This window comes from Ambystoma mexicanum, chromosome 10 (assembly GCF_040938575.1).
Source record: "Ambystoma mexicanum isolate Mex_15411 chromosome 10, UKY_AmexF1_1, whole genome shotgun sequence".
Lineage (NCBI taxonomy): Eukaryota > Metazoa > Chordata > Amphibia > Caudata > Ambystomatidae > Ambystoma > Ambystoma mexicanum.
The window spans coordinates 546042305-546065696 of NC_090932.1; the positions used below are offsets into that span (position 1 = coordinate 546042305).

Below are 23392 nucleotides of genomic sequence, written 5' to 3' on the forward strand. Positions count from 1 at the left end.
CAAGCAGCAAAATAGTTCCTAAAGGAAAGTAGTCCCTTCATGGCCTCATGATGGCCTGTACATGAGTTCTTTGCAGGATGACCTGCATAGTTTAAAGTTGGCAATATGAGCCTGGCGCCAGGATTGAACCCATATAGCCCCTAGGCGGGGTTTTGGGAATTCCTGTGTCTTCTTGGGTGCCTGTTCCCTGGACAGATGGACCTGGTCCAGATGTCTGGGGGCAGGCATCGTGACACCCTCCCAGCATCCTTCGCCAGCACTTGTCCCTGTGCTCCCTTTCCCAGACTATCCCAACCCAGTCTTCCTGTCCACTTCACTTTTCCTCCCCTCCAACCTCTTTCCTCTAGCACTAGCCGCCTTGGCCTGAATAACACCTGCCCCCCCACACCCTGTGGAGTCCTCCTACTATTGTACTTCTCCCTCTCCCCCTAACCCCTTGCACTTATCACTGTCAAGCACTTGTTGCACGGTAGGATTGTCACAAGGCCAATAGAACTGTTTCTTTGTGTTCTTGCTGTGGTTTTCTTATGATATGCCATGCCCCGCCCTCCCCCCCTTCTTGTCTTGTGGTGCCAGGAAACACTTGTGTATAGCCAGCATGCAAATGTCCAGTAAAATAAATAAAATACATAGCGCTTGTTGCATGTCACCCCTGTAGGGAGACATGGTATCTCCCTGTGTGTGTTCCTTAGTCACATGGTTCTCCATGTGACCAAGTTAATAAAATGTACGAGCTGCTTCCGGCTCGTCAGTCCAGACCAAACTGACTCCGGTGTCGTTCTTTGTTCTGCGCCATGCTGGCGCCACACCGCAAGCTGTAGGCCCGGGGACGGGGCGCAGTGCGAGGACGGTGCCCCTGCTGGGCAACGCCGTCCCAGGGTGACCCCTAGGCCATGTGACCATGGCTATTGGTGCGACCCCCGCCTGGGTGCCCCCAGAGCCGGGGCCGCTGTGTTCCGGGTGCCCCCGGCCACTTGTGCAGCTCCGGTGATCCGGAGCGGGTGAGGTGACCCCCACCCATAGATCTGCAGCGTGATCGCTGCACTGAGTAACCCCGTCAGGTGACCCCGACCTGAGCATGGGGCCTGCCCGGTGACCCAGAGCAGGCCCCCAACAGCGCTAAACCATTTGTGTCGCAAAGGCGGTTGAAAACACCCGATTTTATTTTTGGCATGTGAAAGGCCCATTGAAACGAATCGGCGCATACATGCCAACATTCATATGCACATGGGAGGGAGGTTTCCACAGGGAAATCAGGAGACACATATTTCCTCATAGGAATGCATTGGGGCTACAGTTATTTTAGGTGGGAAACTGTGAAAAATAGTAATATTTTTCACCTAAAAATCGGGAGTCTCCTGCCTAAATCGGGATGGTTGGCATGTATGTGGGCATGCAGGAGGTTTGGTGGGTGAGTCAGCTGTTTATAAAGCGGGTGACACCCGCCAAAAGCGTGAGTTGAGAGCTATGAAAATATAACAAATTTCACATAAGGAATACCCAAAACACACCGAAATATCCCCTCCTCTGGGCAATCCAAATACCGCCCTGCACGAAAATAACCAATTATGAGATAGCTTTAACACTTACTGTAGACCAAATTAGCTTGCTTTGGGAGAAATGATGGTGGCCATCAGCTCTCGGCCCCAATTCAGTTCCGACCTTCCCTTCTCGGCCACGAGGCTTCGCCAGCCTTCCCGCTCATGTCCCGCCTTGCAAAGACTACACACGTCGATGAAGTGCGCAATCCGAGGCACGTGACTTGCCCCCCGCCCACTTCCAAACGTGCAATCCACGTGATGATGAGCCGGCCGAGCGTTGCTTAGGTCCGTTTTTCGGATGGGAACTAGACATTAACCTGGAATGATGGACGCAGGTAATACCCTAAAGATGGGCAGACTACCAGCTCCAGTAGGCGGTATTTGAATACGGTTTTGCTCTGCAGTAAAGAATGACGAAATGGCTATTACAGTATAGGTTAGAGCGGCTGGTTTCTAAACCGTACGCTTCACCCCACTTGTGCTTTAGGTAGGGCGGGTGTGCGGTCGAAGTGCAGCGTGCCACCTAAATAATTATGGGCATGGACTACAGGTGACTTGTGCAATGGGTGACTTCTCTAAACAATATATCTTGACACCCCGCAAGCAAACATTTGGGGTACGAAGCATTTTTTCAGGTGGTAGTTTTAGCATCCAATCTGCATTCTGTAAATAAATCGCTGTTAGTGATCTAAACGCGGTATTTAAAGAATTACATCTGTAAGTAAATTACCAGCTTAATGGCCCTTCTTATGTATGTGGTCAGAAACTAACCAGCCCTATAGATCACAAAGTGTTCGTGGAAGTGTTCTAAGTAAAGGATATTATCAGGGCGATAAAGAGGGTGGTGATGGAAGGTTACAAGAGTACGGCTAGAAGAAGTCATAAAGGCAGTTGTAGATACACAGGTTGTGAGTGTTATTACAAAAAGGAGTGGATAAACGACACAGGTCAAAACTCCTTGGAAGAAAAAGCCAAAGAATGGAACCAGGGAAATGTAACAGGAGTAGAACAGTGTGTTGGAGGAGAGGTGGGGGCGGGTCTGGGAGACAAGAAATGAGAAATCGGAGGAAGGGGGGCAAATATTGTATGAGAACACGAAAAGCGACCTCTCCATCCACTCCTCGCTGAAGACCCCGGTAAAGGGTTGGTGTTGACATAATGTGGCACTAAGAAGGGATAGGCAAAGGAATGGAATTCATAATCGCAATGTTAAACTTTTTTTTTTTAAATGCCAGAAGCTGCTTTAGCGGGGGAAAATCGCTCTGGGACGAGGGGGTTGGGGTTGCTCAGTATTGGAATTTCTGAAAAGGATATTCGGGAGCGAAGGATTCCCAGCAAGCCGTGATAATGGCTCTCAATTTGTAGGCGGAAAAATAGCCTGATATTGTGAAAAGGGGGTATAACGTGGCATCACGTTCTTCTGTGTAACCTCCTAAGACGAATGATATGGTTGAGCATCTTAATAGTGTTATTGGAAGTCTATTAGCACGCTGTAGCAAATGGCACACATTCTAAGACATCCCTTAAGGAACTTTTATGAAGCATATGCACTCCTCTGTCCCAATGCTATTGTGTTAGCCCATTCAGATTGATGAGAGGATGGGAGGGCAGACGTTCAACCCTGTCTGGGAGAATACAAATAAAAAGGATACTTATTTTGGTGGAATCAACAAAAGAATGAAGGAGGCCAGAGAACCAACAAAGCTAGGTATCATGTGAAACTGGGAAAACATGAACATTAACGCGTGAAAGTGGGCGACTAGGTAAAGATGAAATGGGCTGCAGGGGTGAAGAAACGAAATTCTAAATACTCTAAGCCCCAAAGTCCGGGCCAATAGCTAAGGGTCAACACATTTGTTTTGGAAGCAAGACAAAGCAGAGTGTCGCAGGTTCTAAACCCAGCCCTGTGCTTAAAAGCTGGTCTGCGGCAAGAAACACGATCCAAAATATCAATGTAAAGGTGAGGGGGTGTTTGGGAATGCTGTACAAGTTGAATCGGGGCGCTATCGCAAGAGATTTTAGATGGGATCAGTTTAATGAAAGAAAGATAAAGGAAGCAAGTTGAACGGGATAGATTGGGAACAAGTGAGCATGAGAAAGACTTACCAATCTTCTTACCTATGGGGAGGAGGACAGGGCAAGAGCAGAAGAGAGTGCACAACTGTAAAGGATTGTGCAATTGGCAACAAACTAAAGCAGTGGTCAAAAAAACAGGCTGCCAGAGTTTTGTTTTTTTCCTTCGGTAGAGGGTGGAATGAAAATGGGGCAGTGATGGGATTACTCGAGACGAGAGGCAGGAGGTGGTGGAGTGTAAAAAGGAGCATACAGAGGCTGCCAACAAAATGTATGGATTATGAGATGTATTGAAACTGCCTAATTCACTGGTATTTTATGGTTTTATAGTTGGCTGCATTGGTAGTCAAGATCTGCTTCACTTTCTCATTGCTGTTCTCTCTTCTCTTCCTATCGTGTGTCACCCACATTTCCTTATGTTTCCAGGTTATTCTCTACCCTATTCTGTTTAATTTCTAGTCTGTAGGAATGGTGGGGGCTGATGTTGTATTGCTCATGACCTTTACGTGATGGAATGGGTGAACAGGAGACAGTGTTGTGGCGGTGGTTGGTGAGGGATGGTTGCCTTTTGTACAGGCTATGTTCCAGGGTCGCATATGGAAAAGGAATTGGCTGTAGAGTTTCGACTCGTGTCCTTGGCTTCTTGAGTTGCCTCACCACATAATGAATGTTTGGGATAGTAAGGAAATGCAGTAGCGCAGGAATGCATTTGTCTTGGGGGTAGCAGTGTCTCTGTATTGGTCAGCCTCCATGTCCGGTTTCAGAATCTGTGGGAAGTGTTTCTTCATACGTTTCTGCTTGATGGTGAAATGTCTCTGTTGGACTAAGCCTCCCAAGCATGTATCGGCTTGGTAGAACGGTGTCTCTGTATGGCACTGTCCCCCCGGTGTGCTTGAGGTTGGGAGAATAGCGTCTTGTTAATGCTGAGTCTCCAGGTTTGCAGGGGTTTACAGAGCCTCTAACTTGGAATAATGAAAAAAACTGGCTAAAACCATTGCAGTAGTCCAATGTTTTGGGTAACAGTCGATTGTGTTTCTGAGGATACTTGTTCAATTAAAGTCTTCCACAGCAGATTAGGTGAACACCGTTAAGTGTAGAGCTGACCCACTGTAGCAGTCTGGGAAATGTTACAGTTGCAACGCTAGTGCTAAAGGGTCTGGCTTCCCTTTTATATCGTCTCCTGTTGATGCATGCATGTTGCTACCTTCCCCCCCCCCCTTTATGGGTCTGATTCCTGCATACTCTTGACTTCCAGGCCCCCGATTCCATGCATTGTCCGCCATTAATATGGACCGTGCTTGCCAACCACTTCCATCGCTCCCACTTCTACAAAGATGTTTTCAGCTTAGAGTGGTAAATCCTTGGAGTCTTGAATCCCTTGCACACTTTTCCTTCAGATAACCATCTTTCAACCTTTTCCCCACTCGTTGGTCTCATTTCCTTTCAACCCTCCTCTCTATCACCCTCTATCCTCAGTCTTGCGGTCTTACCGGTCTCTCTCCCCTCTCCTGTCTCCAATGCCCAACTCCCTCCTGATTTTATCTGCTTCCCTCCCATTGCTACCCCGGCCTTTGCTCTCCTCCTAGCCTCCTGCCTCACTTCCCTCTCACACTACTACTCTCACCATAGTTCTGGTTGATTTCCAAAACTGTCTTCAATCGCTCTCTCGCTCACACACAAATAATCAAATTGGTACCACGTTCTCAATCAAAGCACCTTACCATCACTCTCTACAACCACACCAAAGTCCTTTTCTGTGTTGTCCACCACCAGCTGCACACTTTCTTGAGCTTCCTTCAAACACCTTTCACTACCAATTGATTTTTCTGGCCTCTTATTAATGTTCATTTTGTATAAAAATCTATAAAACATATATTGCAAAAAATGCTTTCATGATCACTAACTTTAAAATACGTAAAATCAATTAATCACAATATCATCATCATGCAAATGGGTACTGTGAGCTCTGCAAAATGGAGGGTACGGTACAGACAAGGGAGCATTTAAGGATTCATTGCACTGCACTCCAGAACCGAAGAAGTGTGTTATTTGGTAAATATGTTAATAATGATTTGACACTCTCCTCACTGGAATTTTATGAAAGACTTTCGAGTGGTCATGACATCGTTTTAACTATTGCCGTGGTGAAATTCCTTAATTATGCAGGACTATTGAAGATCAATTGGTGTTAAATATTCCCTACATTTTAATATTATTAGAATGACCGCTCTTAGTGATTTTGTATAACATGTTTATGACCATTTTATTTTGTATTAATATGTGTAATTAACTGTATTATGCTGTAGGACTTTTTGTGTCAGGTTGTGTCTGCACAACCTAATCACAAAAATAATAAAATGAATCGCCATATTAAATAACAATCTGCACTAACCCATTGCATTATAATGATGAAGTAAATCACTGCTCTATCAGTACAGCCATTAGAAGTACATTCTAGCTAAAAGGTAACCCATGTTCATTGTTATTGGCCGGCATGAAACGAGCTTCATCTTCGAATAATTCTTGATTAGTTTGTCACCCACCTAGATTGCATTCGGGGCATGAGACCATGTTTTTTCCTTACTGACCATGCGTTGTATGTAAATCTAGAAACTGCATAGATTATCAAGCTACTTTCAGTTCATTTGTACAGGGCTAATGTATCGGGTACATGTTGAATTAAACGTTTCTTTAAAACTGGCTTTAAATAAAGAGCTCTCAAATGGTTGTATAACAGCAAAGAAAATGCTCAATGCTTTCTTAACTCGCAGCACAAGCAGGGCACATGTCAGAATCGACCATATGCCAAGCGTGTTGGAATGCAACCAAAGGTAATGTGCCTAACCGAGATCTTAGAGAACGTGCATAAGGATGGGTTACCAAATCCAAGGAGCTGTTTACAGCTCCAACAGACAGCTGCTTGACTGGATGTACTGCAAAACATAGCATTTTTTTTTCTTCAGCAGTCTATTGAGTGCTTTCTTTATCACTGCTTTCGTGCTGCTGTCCATTCCCCAGGGGTTGGTCCACTGCTCCTTAAAATGCAGGGCACTCAACAATGATTTAATGTCTACACCAAGATAGATCTGCCCCTCTGCTTTGGGATAATGAATCCATTAGCGCCTCTAAATTTCCGCAAGTGGTGTGAAGCCCGCATATGAATCCAATACAGGAGGGGGCTGAGGGCAATCGCAGCAGTTTTTTATTTAAAAAAAAAATGTATTTTATTAGTTTGTTACAAACTTTTAAAAGTTGACTTTTACTTTTTAATTAACATTTCAGGCACCTTATTTGTCCTGGGTATATTCCCTCCGACAGTTCTAGCTTTTGTGCAAATTGCTTAATGTCTTTTGCAGATTGTTTTGGTTGATACTAGGAGCTTTAATATTTGGTCCAAGTACATAGTTAATGCAAATGTTAACTTGGTGTCTGTTCCATTGCAACTTAGTTCCCAACATTTTGTTATGTTTAATGATGGTCTTTCCTATAATAAGACCCAAGTGTCTCGTTCTCAGTGAACTTAAAGCGGTGCAGAACAAAGTTATGTTTTTTAATGTTTCTGCCCACTTATCGCAGAACCTGCATTCATTGTTTTTGAAGGGATTGCATTTTTGCATTTGCAGAATCTCCTTGGTGGGAAATAGATTGAAACAAAGTGTCACATATAACATTTGGTGATGTTTGTTTGAGAACATTTCTAGATATCTCGGTAATGTGTTCATAGCTTTTGATTAATTGCGTAGATTTGCGCAAATTTATATTGAGATCTTTGATCTGAAGTAGCTGTCCAATCCCTAAGCCATAACTTTAGCCATAACTTTTTCTTTTTGGCCTCTGTATTGAGCTGTAGCAGTGCCTTGTTTGTGTTAAGCTCTAATAAAATTTGTTCGCAGCATTCAGACCATTCTTTCAGTATAGGTTCATTTCTGGCGCCCCTGTGAAAGCGCAGAATGCTAAATGTCGGGAGTATGTCGTCAACCACCGTTTTTCTGTAGAGAGAGAGCATGTTCCATGTAACTCTGGCGTTAATCAAAATCGACCCCAATTCGTATCTTATGTTGATTGTTGGCATGCCCCTTGGTAATCGCAGAACTGCTCTCCAAAAATTGTACTCCAACGTGGCCCAGAGTGTCCAAGCGCATCCCAAGGCACAGTCTGCTCCATTAATTAAGGCGGGATCCACCTTTTGCTTGTAGAAATCTATAACCGCTCTCAGAGAATTTGCAATATGTTTTTGTAGATTATCCGTCCTTGTGCTGTCAATTGTTTATTTTTTGCCTTTATGCTTTCAATCCAGGGGGCATCATTGATGTTGGAGTTAATCCTCATTCCTAAGTTTCTTGGCGATTCCACGCATCTCAATGTTTCTTTTCCAGACGCCATTGGAACTTGTTTTTATTGTTCCTGTACTTCCCCTTTAAGTTTTGTAGTATCAGGATTTCTGATTTTGCAGCATTGATGTTTAAGCCATTAATGTCCACGTATTTTTCAAGGAGATGTAGTTTGTGTTAGAAGCCGATTGGTGTTACATCTAACAGCACAAGGTCATCCGAGTACATCATCTATCCCAGATGTTCTCAATTGATTTTTGGCAGAAATGCGTTGAAGTGTCCTAAGGTCTCGCCAGTGTCAGATAACGAAAGGTTAAATAGGTCAGCCAGTGGATATCCTTGTTTGACCCCCTCTAAAAGTTTTAATCGGCTCTGATCGAGTGCCAGCTTGATCAATATGTATTTTGATTTCGGTGTTGGAGTGTAGTCTTTTAATTGCCATGATGAGATCTATTGGGCAATTCCATTTTATTAGTTTTTCCCATAGAAGCTCCCTATCAACACTGTCGAAAGCATGCGCTAGCTCTATAAACGCTAGATGTATGTTCGTTCCTTATCGAATTGCTTTCATTTTTAACATGTTGACATCTACGACTGCAATCTGGTTATATCAGGTCAGTTCTCATTCCTTTCTTAAATCTCGGAACCGCGATTGCACTTCTCCAGGAGGACGGAATGTCTTTCTCTGATTTTATTTGAGTAAAGAGTGACATGCAGAACTCAGTCCACTCGTCAGGGTTCGCCTCGATGAACAATTTTCATTAATATGTCCTCTTAATCGAAGGAGATGTCTGTAAAGACTGGTAGGGGGTGTCTGTACTTCTGCTCTCTATATGGTAGAGGAGAGGCACAGAAGACCCCAGCCAAGATTCTCTATTATGGTAGGAATGGACGAGCAATCCAGGCCTAGCTTCTCAGGAGGTGATGCGGGCTGGTTCTTAAGTACAGTGTAGTCCCCGAACCCCCACAAAGGAATGTCCACACACTGTATTACTGAAAACAGTCTTTATATAATTAATATTCAAAGGTATGTACACGATCACAATAACGCACTTTGTACTCTGAAATCAACAATGATAAATATATACAGTTCTAAAGTGGTACCACCAATGTTATCGAATCTCATTAAAGTGCATCAACTGTACGGTTAAAATGTCACACAGATCAATAACGAGGAAACCAGCAATAGAGATAGGAAGGAACGTAAGATGGTTGAAACGGTAGTCTTAATTCCTCCAATTAAGGTTTTACCCCCCCCCAATGTACCTGGTGGAGTAGAGTTCTCCGAAGATGCGTCGACCGATCCTTCTTGAGTGACTCCCTTTAAAGCAGGAGCCACGGATCGTCGAGGAACTCGGCGTTCGGTGTCGGGGAATCGATGGCCCTTCTTGAGTGCCCTCCCTTTAAGGCAGGAGTCACGGGTCGTCGAACGTCCGACGGCGAACAGGTTGAACTACGGCCGTGAAGTGGCAGCTTCGTTCCTAGCGGTGCTCGTCGACGACCGAGCGTTGGCGTCCTGCAAGGAAGAGGCGTGCGGGGCACCTCGGTGACAATAGTTCTGGACCGCAAAGAGATGATGAAGAACTGTGGCCCAGCAAGGGCGTCGAGTCGTCGGCGTCTCTGTGGTCTTTAGGTGGCGGGAAACCAGATATACTGTTGATCTCCCATTCATTCTGCTGGGTCACACTCGAGCATCCAATCACGAATAAGGGCATTCATGCAGGCAGGCAGTCAATCAGGCACACAAGGTATTCAGGCCATTCACTTCTCTCCAGACACTCGCAACAAGTTATGCGTATTGGGACAAGTACCGAGCCATTCAACACTCCAAACTGCATTCATACCGGTTTCGGGCAGGGCTGTCTCAGTCATTGTGTCAACCACCAGATACTAGACATCCACAACACAGAATGCATATTCGTCACACACTCCATTCACCCGGGTCCCACCCACAGGAGGTACCCACAACATACATCACTGGGAAGGCTCCAGCTAATCTGGCCGGGCCTTCACAACAACACCATACATGGCATTTCCACCCAACAGCCAGTCAGGGGGAAGGGACAGAGTCAGGGCTTCCCGGGACTTTGGGAAAACAAGGTAATAGAAAGCAAGAGGCCACAGGGGCCATCTTATTTTCCATCAGGAATCAACTGATCCCAATGGCAGGGCCGGGGTATCCCCAAAATGGAGGATACTCCGTGCACCTGTCACATTCAGCATGGAGCTGCCACCAGCCCATACCCTGCTCTGCGGGCCACCCACAGGTGCCCAAAAACATACACTAGGGGCACAGGGTTGTACCCCCACCCATGGTTGCCATAAGGGTATCCCACGGGTCCGTTCACCAAACCAAAAGAGAGAGAGCTGCACCGCCAGGAGTCCCTCATGAACTCCTGCGCGGAAAACACGATAGAACACACGATAAAAAGCAGTAAAGGACAAGGATACGGAGGCCCTGTCCCTCGGATGCATTTCCAGCATCACAATGTCCCACTTGGTTTATAGTGATATTATCGAAAAAATATTACCGAAAACCAATTATGTCGAAAAAAATGTCGAATGTATATATGTCGACATTACATACTTAAAATGGCCATGGTTATTTATTCGGGGGGGAAAAAAAAGAATTTCGATAACCTAATGCCAAAATATCAATGGTTCTTGTCCAAAAAAGTTAACGTTGTTATGGGAGCGGGGTTCCCCCCCCTACTACACACGGAACCCTCACACCCTCCGAAAATTAGGCATACATTACACATTATGAATGACAAAAAGCACATAAACTACGATTACTAAGGGTTAAACGAATTAATAAAATCAAAGCGTAAAGAACCTTAAATGAACGCTGGCGAACAGATGACGGTTACGACAAACTGTCATTACCTGACAGAACCTGAGGTCAGAGCAAACGGAAAAAAGTACACTGCAGCTACTTGACGTAAATACAAGTAAATATTACATAAAAATATAGCAATTATAGGCTATAGTAAGATTCATCTGTACGTAATATATAACAAAAAAATAGTGACACGTTGTTTTCGTTATTCAGATAGAACATGAGCGAGAAAGTGGAATATGTTAAGTCTCAGAGAGGAGGAGAACAGTTAATTCATTTGGGATACGTATACAACAGAGAAGTAAAAAAAAAAAAGAACATATTGGAAGTGCATAGAATATCCTAAAGCAAAGTGTGCAGGGAGAGTGATAACAGAAAATACAATGTTAAAAATAAAGGGGGAACACAACCATCTTCCGGACAGAACCACTATAGTGGTTAAAAAAACAACGAATGAAAAAAAAGAAAGGCGATGCAGAACCCAACTGAGGCCAGCGGGTCTGTGATAGCTCGAACGTGCAACAAAATTCCATTGCACGTAGCAGCACAAATGCCAGCGGAAAAGCATATACAGCGTACCATAAACAGAAAAAAACAACAAAAGGATAATCTACCGCTAGCACCCAGAAATTACCAAGAAATATGCATACCGGAAATATTTAAAAAACAGAAAAAGGTCAACATTTTCATTACACAACAATACAAGTAAAGGATGAAAAAATTATAATGTTCACAACAAACAGTAATTTAAGGCAACTTGGTAAATGTGACATTTGGCAAAGCGACAACACATTCAAATCGCGCCCACAACCATTCCAGCAATTTTTATAGCGTACATGGTTCGATTAACAACCATCCTATACCACTAATCTTCATTTTAATGCCAAAAAAACCAGAGGAAATGTACATAATAGTGTTTGAGAAAATTAAAGAGGCCGTACCTGAAAGAAAACCTACCACCATCATAATGGACTACGAACTGGCACAAATAAAGGCATTCACCGGAATATACAAAGAAACCAGCATACAAGGATGTTTTTTCCATTTTACCCAAGCAATATGGAGGAAACTGCAAAAACTAGGGCTACACGCCAAGTACATAGACTTTCCAACATAATATAAAAAAAATTGTTCGCTTTACCATTTGTAAAGGAAGACAAAGTAATTACATCTTACAAACATTTGATAGACACAGAATACTTCAAAAACAATGAGGAACATACCACAGATTTAATGGATTAAATGGAAAACACATGGTTAGGACAATTAACGCGAAATGGAACAAGGAGACCTAAGTATCAGATATCATGGTGGAACTGCTACAATGCAGTAAGTGAAGGAAGGGCAAAAACCAACAATATGTTAGAAGGGTGGCACAACAGAGTGAACAGAAACTTTCATACCAACAACCCAACATTGTGGCATTTCATGAAAGACTTAATAGCAGATCAGCACAGAAATGTAAATGATCCCAGACCATTTCCCTTGAAAATACACAATAAAAAAAAAAGGAAATATCGCGACTATGAACAACGGATTCAAAATATAGTAAAACAGTTTGAAACATAAGAAACATGCGACTATTTAGAAGCAATTGCTTATAACCTAAAATGTTAACGTACTCAGTTTGGAAAATCCTCGATCCTCCATGGAAAAACCAACGTATATAAAATCCATAGTGCGATCCAGCCCAAAAAAAACCCACAATCCATAATCCAATACATGGTCGAAAGGTGAAATCCGGGTGTTCAAAACACAATAATCCAAGTAAAAAACCATAGTCCGTTCCAGGAATCCAAAGATTTAAAAAAAAAAAAAATCCATAGGAAAAACAGTCCATTCAAGGAATCCCACAATGGAAAAACAAAAATGATGCAACAATAAAAAATCCAGGAAGCAGCAACGAGACACCCGACCGGAACGAAACACAGGAACTAATGAACTTCAAAAATGGCGCTTACGTAGACGTAACGCATATGTACAGTTACGCAAACAACTTAATTAAGAACTTATAATATGTTAAAATATGTTTTGTTATACAATTGCACCACCTAGCGGTGAAAAAAATAGCAGTTACAATTCAGTTATAATACTGTTACTATTTAATAAAATATTTAATATAACACTATTACTATTTAATATACAACTTACCTTGTATTTCAAATTATTTCGATTTATTTATTATTCGACATAACATTTTTCAAATTAATATTTTCGACATATTGACTTTCGAAAATATTACATTCGAAAATATAACTGGATACGTCCCACTTACCTAAGGGAGGTAGAGTTGGAGATGTTGAGTGACCAGTTTTTCTGAATAGTTTGCTGTAGTGACTCACCCACTGCTTTTCAGTCACCATATTACTCAAGATGGCTTGTTGTGGAGCACTTGTGTCGTTGATCACTTTCCAGAAATCTCTCGAGTTCTTGTTTGTCAGCACTCTCATCATGCCTTCTGCATTGTTCCATGATGATCCTATGAGAAATTAGCCAGTTTTTGTACTTTTGTTTATATTTTTTCTTTATCGCATTTCTATCTGTTTTGAGTCTTTCCAATTGATCTAATTTCTTTTTGCAGTTCTCTTTTCCTTTCTGCTTTTTCAGTCGCATCTTTGTCCTCCTTTCTGCTCTTTCCACATATTGGTCTAGTAGAGTACAGTAATCCACTTTGCTACTGTTTCCATTACTTTGACCATTTTGGAATTACTCTGTGATTTTACTAATTTTACTGGCGTTTAGACGAAGTCTATTTCTACCAGATGCCACTGTTGCAGAATAATTCTACTGTTTTTACATTGGTGCTGACATGCAATGATAAGTTATTTCCACCAAGTTGTGGCCACTCTTTTGCATTGATGTCACGTGCAATGATGACTCTTTTTCCGCCATTCGATCGAAACAAAAAAGTAGTTAGATTCCTTTCACGTAGGGCGAGGCGGAATATCCCCTTGAACCTGTCCATTAAGTATGGAAATGCATCTAGCTTCCACTTCTACGATCCACAAAGTGGCCAAGCTCTTTTTAGTCAATGTTCCTGTTTTTATTTTTTTATTGTTTTTATTTCCCACTTGGCTGTTTGGTATCATGCAGTCAATGTTGAAGTCGCCACACAGTATGATGTTGGATTTCGCGTCTAAGTACCTAATACGATCAATTATCATAGTTATTTGATCGGTGTAGCTGATAGTGCCGGCGGCCTTAGGTTGCCAATAAAGATTCAAGATGTTAGTTTGATTGCCGACTGCTTTGGTTTCTCGAATATGTTCAGTTACGATGAGTTGGATGTACAGGCTTGGGTTGCTAGTACTGATGACCCGCATCCCTCCCTTTTCTTTTTTTTTTTCTGTTTAATTTTTTTCAAATTAAAGTGAGACGACATGCCATGGGACGCCTTTCTTTTCCTTTTATTGCAGGGTTCATTGATATTTCGCATACTTCTGCGATTGGTAATTCAAATAGCCATGTTTCCTGTAAACACAGAATATCACATTGATTCAAGTTGCATGTGTTGTTGTCGAACAGATGAGAAAATCCATGGGTGCTGCAAGACCCGACAAATTGTATTGATGCTTGATGACAATCTTGATAACTGTTGCTGTCTAGGCACAATCTCCAGCTAGCCAGCTCCAGTTATTTTCTTTTGTTGCGCTTGTCGCTATGTTCTCTTCTGAGATGTCTCTCAAATTATAATTGTTAACAGCATTTTAACGTTATTTTTAGTGTATCGTCATGATGGTAAGTTGTTGCTTTTTACCGTCACTTTTTTCAGGACTTTCAAATTGCTCTGATTTGCTGCCTTTGATGTTGGGCTCCACTTTTGGTGCTCCTTCCATTTCGGGAATTGACCACTTTTCTCTTTCCTTTTTATTTAATTGTTTTTTCTGCTTTTGTTATCACATTTTTGGGTTACTTCGATCTTCAGTAATGTCAAATCCCAGTGGTAGCAGCAATGGTGCTGCTTCCTTCAGTAGATAACTAATCAATTTCGACTGTATATGCAATAGTATGGGGTCATGTAGTTGATCTTCTGCAAATTCTACAATTGCAATATCGTCAGATTCAATGGCTCTTAACGATTGCACTTGATGCAATAGCCGTAATGTTTTTTCGCTTAAGGATCCATCATTGACTACAAACATCTGTTACAATAATAGATCATAATTTGCTAGCGGTTTTTGACTTATCCTGTTTTTATTGATCAAGGTTTTTCGGCTTCTTTGCTCACCCCACGTCACTATCATTATTAGTCGGCAGATAACAATCCAGGCATGGTATTTGACTTTGATTCAGGCAACTTATATCGCATGATTGATCATCTCTATACGGTCTGTAATTCGTTTTCGGGTCATGTTGTCTATTTGACTCCTTTGATCACTTTTCCAAATTCAAAGCTGCTATTTTTCCCCTCTTTTCTTCTAGTGTATAGAAGATCACGATTTCATGTTTTTTTTCAGTGTTACTGAAATTCACAAAATGCTTTATTTTGGTTCCAAAGTGATTTTAGAGCATTCCGCTTCCGTCTCAATAGTCTTGTCTATCAATGTGGATTCGTCTTTTTCTGAGTCTACATCATGTAGGCTTACTGAACAATCGACTTGGCTTCCATAGTTTGCTTCTTCGCATTCCATACCATGTGTTGTTAAATTTTAGCAGCTCAACGCTCTCATCCAATGATGTTATTGAAGTACAATGCGTTGAGTCGTCCTTTTTTTTTTTTTGTTGCTCTTGAGATTTTTTGCATTTGATTGTTGTGATAGTGTGCTTCTTAAGCACTCTGTTGGATTCCTCTTCCACACTAAAGGATTTGATGTTTCGCAAAAATCTTCGGGAGTTGTTGGATTTAGCTGTTTTCCCTTTTGGTTGATCTTCTTTTTTGATTTGATTTTATTTTTTCGCACTGATTTCCTGTTTTGTCATGCTGAAAGATCGAAATTATAACTTGTTCAGATGTTGGCTCAGTGCCTACCGTCAGATTGCTTGGATTGCCTACAATGCCCTCGACATTAGCAGAAGTAGAGGGCCCATCTAATTCATTTATGTAGCAATTTTTCTGGTTTGTGACTGCTTTAATGGCCTCAGTGTGTTTTTGTCGTGCTTCTATAATCTTCGTGTTTGCTTTAGTACCGACTTGTTTGGCAGCTCCTTGAATACTTGCAGGGCTCAAGTCCTAAACAAATAAGTGGGGGGACTCATTAGCATAGCCAACGGGAAGTGATGTCACCAGGAGTGATGGCACCCGTAGTGATGTCCCATGCCTACACAAAAGCCAAATCACTTGGCTTTGCTAATGCTGGTCTAGCTTGATCAGGACCTTTTTGGATTCTCACCATGAACAGCCCTACTATAGTATACGGTACACATGGTTTTGTGTTTTTAAATCGGGGGTGTGCAACCTTTGGCTCCTCCCATCACTGATAGTCAGCACTTGATGGTGAGGTATCATGGGAGTAGTACAAAACAGTTGGAGAGTCAAAGGTTTTAGATCATTGTTTTATATGATCGTAGCAGAGGTTCACTTAACAGTTAAATAGCTCTGTGTGATAATCCATCTGATGTAGCTGTCTGAGGTTTCACTTGGGCTTGAATTGACCCAGACTTTCATCAATGAGTTTTTGTAAATGGGGATGAAAAACACTGGCAAAAACAGTTTATTGCTTAAATGTTTACTTGTGTTTTATTGTAATATTGATGTATGTACTAATGAAGGTTCGTATAACACACAAATCTCAGAGCACATGCCTCGGTGCTGGAACATAGAACATACCCCAATGGCATATGGCTGTCGGACTGATGCAAAGGCTGGAAAATAACACCTATTTTCTTTGTCTGCAGGGAGTGGGGGGATCGAAAATACTCAGACCTCTACATGTCAAAAGATAATGAACCGTTATTAGTGTCAGCCCTTGCTAAAAAGGGGAAACCAGAAGTTCTGGCCCATGTACTGGATGGCTTAGACCCTCCCCGTCTAGGACCCTTTTAGAGCTGGATAATTGTGGTCTGAGAAAATACGAAAATAGTGTGTCTGTGCAAATTTTGTTTCCAATAGAAGAGATTACTTAGGTAGGGGCCTGGCCCATCCGATTGAAAATATATAGCTCCAAAAGGATTATGTATTCTTGGTGCTAGAATGAGCTCTTTGGTATCTTTATTTCACTCCAGTTCTATTCTGTGGTCAAATGTATGAGCTGACAGTGCTACTTAGTACACAATTAGAGCAGGTCTACTTTCCTAGACCAATATCGGCGTCAAGCAGTGGTTTGACGAGGTGCAGCTGGGAAGCGAGTGACGAATAATAAGCAAGCTGTGCCATGGTACTATCGGGGTCTATCGAAAATAGCAGAAGGAAGGGAGAGACGAAAGCACAACAATAATAGGAATAACTCTTGCCAGAAGGAACCAGGATGGGCCTTTGAAAACTTGCAGTTGGTTAGTATACCTGCAAACTAATATGTAATGAGCCTGTAAAAGCTTCCAGAACGTTCTACGAGCAAATGACAAAATCTGCATTGGCGGCACATCCAAGAAAGTGGCGAATGATAAGAAGATCTGGGCAACAATTTCTCCGAGAGCAATGGTGGTGAGCTCTGGAAACGTGCGGTGGATTAACATTTATGTAGCTGTTACTTCACTGTGAATAATGGAAGGGATTCATTTCCATTCCCAGAATACAGTGGGACTTGACCCCCGAGTCAAATCCTTGACTAAAGTCTACACATTAACTACCTGGACGAGTGACATTTACAAAACACATACAGCATTTCACTTTATGAATTGAAAAGGGGACTAGTAAAAATGCGTTCACAAACGCGCAGGACTCGCTGTAGATTTCACAACGAAATAAACACTGACGGTTAAGCATCGCTACATTGCAATGCGCGCGTGTTGGTTTTAATCGTACTAAAATTGCTCTGAGGCACGGCACCCACATAGTCTGTCCTCTCACCCGTTCACCATGGCGACTGTTATGTTCCTGCCCCGCGTGGAGGCATAGCGTGGTAGGCCTCAGCAGTAGGCCTCAATGACGCAGCTCCAGCCAGAGCTAGAAAGAAAGACACGACACACGGTGCTAGGGTCTGTGCCCGGAACTGCCTCCCTCGCGCAGGGCCGGGGCTTTTATTCAGACGCCCTACGTCACCGCGTAGCGGGGCGAAGGGTGGATATAACATTCCTCCTTTATCATAAACAAACACGACAGTAAAACACACCAACACAAACGTTACTACTACTCATAACGGAACTGCAGTTGTACACTCCCGTTTCCAAAACGTCCAGAGTCCCACCTACCACACATAGTCCTTGAGCTGAGGTGGCGGCTGGATGGCAGCCCTCAGGCCATACCGTCCACCCCGTAGTGCGGCTGCTACAGTCTCAGGGGATCTCTCACCTTCCACCTCTGGCACACCCAGGTCCTGTTCGCTCCCCTGCTCCCACGTTCTGTCATCTGCGTGTCCTTCGCCTTGGACATCTTCGGGTCCTTCCTCAACCCTCGGAGACTCATCTTCTTGGGGACACTCCCCATCCATCCACAGGTTGCGCGGCACCGCCTTAAACCAGGATGCGTTGCGCGTCACCTGGCGATGTCCCCTTTGTGCAGTTATCATGGTCCCTCGTGCCTCACGGACAGTCCATGGGAGAGTCTCATAGCGGGAGTCCATTTTGGACTTCGACGGGTTCCGTAACATGACCACCTGATCGCCCACTTGGTGGTCGGATGGTCGCGACCTCCTCTTGGTGCTCATGTTGGCGTCCCTGCGTCGTCGGTCAGTGCGCACCTCGTCCGGTCCCCTGCTGGGGTGGTGTGGGATGGACGGCCTGATGACGGTGCCGAACATGAGATCCGCTGGGGGGACGCCTGTTGTGCAGTGCGGGGTGACCCGGTAGTTCCTCAGGAATCGATGGAGGTCAACCTTCCACGGGCTGGCATTTGCTTTGGACAGCCTCAGCACTTTATTGAGTGTTCTCATGAAGCGTTCTACGTCGCCGTTGGCCTGTGGCCATCTGGGCATGATGTGGTGGTACCGGATGTTTAGATAATGCAGGTACTGTTTGAACTCCACCCCTTGGAAGGGGGCTCCATTATCACTTTTGATCATGGTTGGTAGTCCATGTGTCACGAACATCTTCTCAATGGCCGGGATGACCACGTCCGCTGCTGTGGACTCGACCACCTCAACCTCGGGGTATCGAGAGTGGTCATCGATTGTCACCAGGAGGTACAGGCCCTCCCGTAGTTTGCAAAAGTCAATGCTTATTGCGTCCCACCTGCCAGAGCCCCTTTCCGCCGATAAGATGGGTTCCGGATCTGGTGGGGCTCCAGTTATGAGGCACGGCAGGCAGGTGTTGACCAGAGTTTCGACTTTTTCGTCAATGCGAGGGAACCACACTTAGTGTCGGATGCGCGCCTTCGTTCGAGCCATCCCTTGGTGGCCCTCATGGGCGAGTGCCACTATCCGGTCATGCAGGCCTAATGGAATGACGATGCGATCTCCGCGGAGTAACAACCCCTGGTCTGTTATCGATAAGTCTTGGCGGACGGTGAACATTCCTGTGAGGAACGCTTTTGCCTGCTCCGTCCGGTTATGCGTGTTGCTCATGAATGACCTCCAGTCGCCCGTAATGATGGCGTCTTTCACCAGATCGCAGCACGGGTCACTGCATGTCTCCTCCGCGATGTCCTCAGTGCTGACCGCCTTCGGCCTCATTGCTCGCACCACCTGGCAGATGTGCTCTTCGGTCTCTTCGGCCACCTGGACTTCCTGCGGCGTTGCCTCTCTCGGGTGCCTGGAGAGGAAGTCTGCCGGGTTGCCGCATCCCGGTTGATACTGGAGCTCAAAGTTGTATTGCTGAAGGTGTAGCAGCCATTTGGCTATTCTGGCCGGTAGGTGTGATGAGGTGCCCATGAAGATGGGGAGGAGGGGCTTGTGGTCCATAATGGCTGTGAACTTTCGGCCATATAGGTACAGGTGGAAGTGGCGGCTCCCCCATAGTACGGCGATTGCCTCTTTCTCGATGTGCGAGTACCTCTGCTCCGTCGCTGTGAGGGCACGCGACGCATAGGCGATGGGTCTCTTCTCGCCTTCGTTGGTAACCTGCATGAGGATGGCCCCCAGGCCGACCGGGCTGGCATCGATGTAGAGCTCTGTCGGAAGGCTGTGTTATAGTACGCCATTCTCGTCTCTGCGGACAGCGATTCTTTTATGCTCTCGAAAGCATCTTGGCAAGCTTTTCCCCACTCCCACTTCGCGTTGAGCTTCGTGAGTTCACGGAGGGGTTCCGACAGTGTGGCCAGGTTTCGAATGAATCTTCCACAGTACGTGGCCATCCCCAAAAAGCTACGGACGTCATTGGGAGTCTTGGGTGGGCTTGCGGGCTGAATGTCAGCGACCTTTTGGGGGTCCGGCGAGATACCAGAACTGCTGAACTTGTAGCCGAAAAAAGCTATGTCCGTCTTGAAGAACTCGCATTTTTCCTCGTGGATGGTGAGGCCCGCCGCCTCTAACCGGTCCAGCAGCATCTCCAACCTCCTCGTGTGTTCCTACTTGTCCTGGGCGTGGATCAGGATGTCATCACTGACATTGAGGACCCCTGGGATGTCCCGGATGACTTCCTGTATAGTCTGTTGGAAGACTTTGGCTGCTGACGATATGCCGAAGCTCAGATGCTTGTATCTCTGCAGGCCCAAGTGCGTGGAGAAAGTCGTTATATACTGGGAGTCTTTGTGTAGCTTCAGCTGGTGGTATCCTGCCTTCAGGTCAACTTTTGAGAAGACTCTGGATCCCGTGAGATCAGCCACGATCTCGTCGAGGGTTGGCGTAATATGGCGCTCCCTCTTGATGGCGGTATTCGGGAGGCGCATATCTATGCAGATGCGGACCTTCCCCGGCTGTTTGGGTTTCCGGGTGACCACCATCGGGGACACCCATGGTGTCGGCCCTGTTACCTCCTCGATGATGCCGGCTTTTTCCAGCGCTTTCAGTTCCAGCTCGACCTGCTCGCGCATGAGGAAGGGGGTCCTCCGGTGCCTGACGGCCCTTGGCTGAACCGACTTGTCGATGTGGAGTTTAATTGTCTTTCCCTTAAGGCACCCAATCCCGTTAAGCAGGTTCGGATGTCGCGCCAGGAGCTTCTCGACCTCGTGGGTTTCCCCAATTTGATTGACGAATTGTATGATCCCTAAGTCTTTCGCCGCTCAGGAGCCATTCGATATCGGCATCCACAACGTAGACTTTTGACAGTAGGTAGTTCTCCCCATGGCTGAGGGTCGTACGGAACCTGCCGACAACCGGTAGCGGCTTCTTGCAGCCATATGCGAACAGGAGGGTGTCAGTGTTTTTGAGGGACGGTTGCGGCTGTAGTGTCTTGGACGTGGGCATGACATTCACCGAGGCCCCCGTGTCAATGGTCATCCATATCTGTTGGTTTTGGATGGTGACCTGACATTTCCGCCTCCGGAACCCTCTCTTCTGCATGCCTCGTCTTCGATCCAGGGCTGACAATAGGTAGACTTTTCTACCTTTGGTCCGCTGCTCTCTGCCCGGGTCCAATGGGGAGTCCCTGTGATGTCATCACAGTCTTCCTCAGTCGAGGAGTTGTTTGCTTCAACGCGCCTCGTGACTCCCTGTTTCTTCTTCTTTGTACTACTTCTCTCCTGAGGATTTGGCGGGGGCAGTAATGGAGCGCCTGAGGAGCGGCACACCTTTGCATAGTGGTCCTTTCTGCCACATGCCCTGCACGTTGTGCCTTGTGCCGGGCAATTTCGCCGTCAGTGACGCGGTCCACCGCACCATCCACACTCTGTGGGCCCCGGGGTCCGTGGTTGCCATCTGGGCGGTGTGTAGTTTCCACCATATTCATTCCTCGTGGATTGACTGTTTGTGACCTGGGCCACCATGGACGACGCGAGAGCCGGCTGTAGTTTGTGCAGAGTCACGCCCATGTTGGTAGCCCTGGTGTGCGCTAGCTCCCTCTGCCGGCCTAACTCCAAAATGCGCGTCAAGGAGATGCCCCTCCCACCCAGCACCAGCCTCCGTAGTTTCTCGGAATGGATGCCATTGATAATTTGTCTTCGGATCTCCTGCTCAACATCCGTGAACTCACATGACATCGCTAACTTCCTGAGCCGGGTGTGAAACGCATCCACCGTCTCCTCTTCCGCCTTAAAAGTGGTGCAGAATGTGAATGTCTCGTAATCGGGATTTAGTTGCTGCAGGAAGTGGGCCGTCAACGCGTCCTTCTCTCGCTGGTAGACGTCTAGGCCATGCGCAATGGTGAGCGCGTTGAAAATGCGTAGCACCTCGTCCCCTACGTTCAGAAGTAGGTGCGATCTCATCTTCCTCAACGATGTCACATCCTTGCACTCCATGGCCATCTCAAATTTTTGGAGACATAGCTGCCAACTGGGGCCAACTGATGATGGATCTGTGAAAGGATCGAAAGGTTAAATCATCGTGGTCGAGTTGCTTTGTGGGCGAACCGGCAGTGGCGACAGTGGCAGGTTCGCCATGATTCTGGACGGCGTGCCAGGGCCGGGAGTGGTCGTGCCAGTCGCCATATTGTGAGACGATGTCCCATGACGGTTCCAGTTGAGGCTGCCCTTTGAGATCTGTATGCGGATGGGGCCGCGCCTGTCCTCCTCTGTCTACAGCCGTGACCGCACGTGCGTGTTTCGTGCGCAGTCAGTCCACATGTCGACCTTCGGTGCCATCGGCATGCTGGAAGGAGGTGTCAGTCGTGCGATGCAGGAGGGATGAGATGGTTGGGCGCCGAGTGCCTTTGCTGGGTCCCGTTTCCCTCGTCGCCAATGTTATGTTCCTGCCCTGCGTGGAGGCATAGCGTGGTAGGCCGCATCAGTAGGCCTCAATGACGCAGCTCCAGCCAGAGCGAGAAAGAAAGACACGACACATGCAGCTAGCGTCTGTGCCCGGAACTGCCTCCGTCGCGCGGGGCTTTTATTCAGACGCCCTACGTCACCGCGTAGCAGGGCAAAGGGCGGTTATAACAGCGACCATCTTCGTCCGCAGATTTACATTCTGTGCATTAACATTACTAACCTATACGATTTGCCTAATAACTAACACCGGGCACATGGCGATGCTACTTGTGAATGAAGCGTGTGTTCTTTAACTTGCTTGCCTGCAGCAAACTTTCCTACCGGGCTGAGACTCGGGAGCCAAGCACACTTACCTTGTCTGGTGAGCTCAGCCCCTCTGTGGTGTTACAGGCTCTGACCTCACCTTGCAGCAACTTGGAGCCACAAAGCGCAGCCCTCGAGCACCGGATCCCTTCTGCATGTCACAGGGGTACGCTGTATGTGTACATCACATAGCAGGCGAGCGTGCCCCATTTGTGATTGCCCTTAAAGGTATAGTGCTGCTTTATGCATGAAGTAGACACTTTGCCTATATGAGGGTCAGTTAGCTCGCAGACCCAGGGGGACGGCGTCCACCCTCTGAAAAAAGTGAGGACGCCGTCCACCCGCCTGTACCCTCGACTTGAGCCCTGATACTTGGACTCCTCAGTGCCTTGTATATTACTTGAGGCATTTCTTTTTGGCTGTCTATTTGATGTATTAGCGGGGCTGTAGCATTGTCTTCTCGCCGAGTCCT

The 23392-nt window shown here is 45.6% G+C and overlaps 2 protein-coding genes across 3 annotated transcripts in view; one reads left to right on the plus strand and one right to left on the minus strand.

Annotated features, from left to right (window-relative positions):
* Window positions 1–1731, minus strand: part of THAP4 (THAP domain containing 4) — a 934450-nt gene extending 932719 nt beyond the window's left edge. Inside the window, exon 1 of the mRNA XM_069618122.1 lies at window positions 1591–1731. Coding sequence (XP_069474223.1) covers window position 1591 — 1 coding nt within the window. The 5' untranslated portion in view covers window positions 1592–1731. The remainder of the gene's footprint in view (window positions 1–1590) is intronic.
* A 47-nt stretch (window positions 1732–1778) lies between these two features.
* The window catches only part of ATG4B (autophagy related 4B cysteine peptidase), a 2287566-nt gene continuing 2265952 nt past the window's right edge, over window positions 1779–23392 (plus strand). The window contains exon 1 of one of the 2 annotated variants that reach the window (XM_069618124.1): window positions 1779–1876. In XM_069618124.1, the coding sequence (XP_069474225.1) occupies window positions 1864–1876 (13 nt within the window). In that variant the 5' untranslated portion in view covers window positions 1779–1863. The remainder of the gene's footprint in view (window positions 1877–23392) is intronic. The other variant, XM_069618125.1, reaches the window with a different exon arrangement.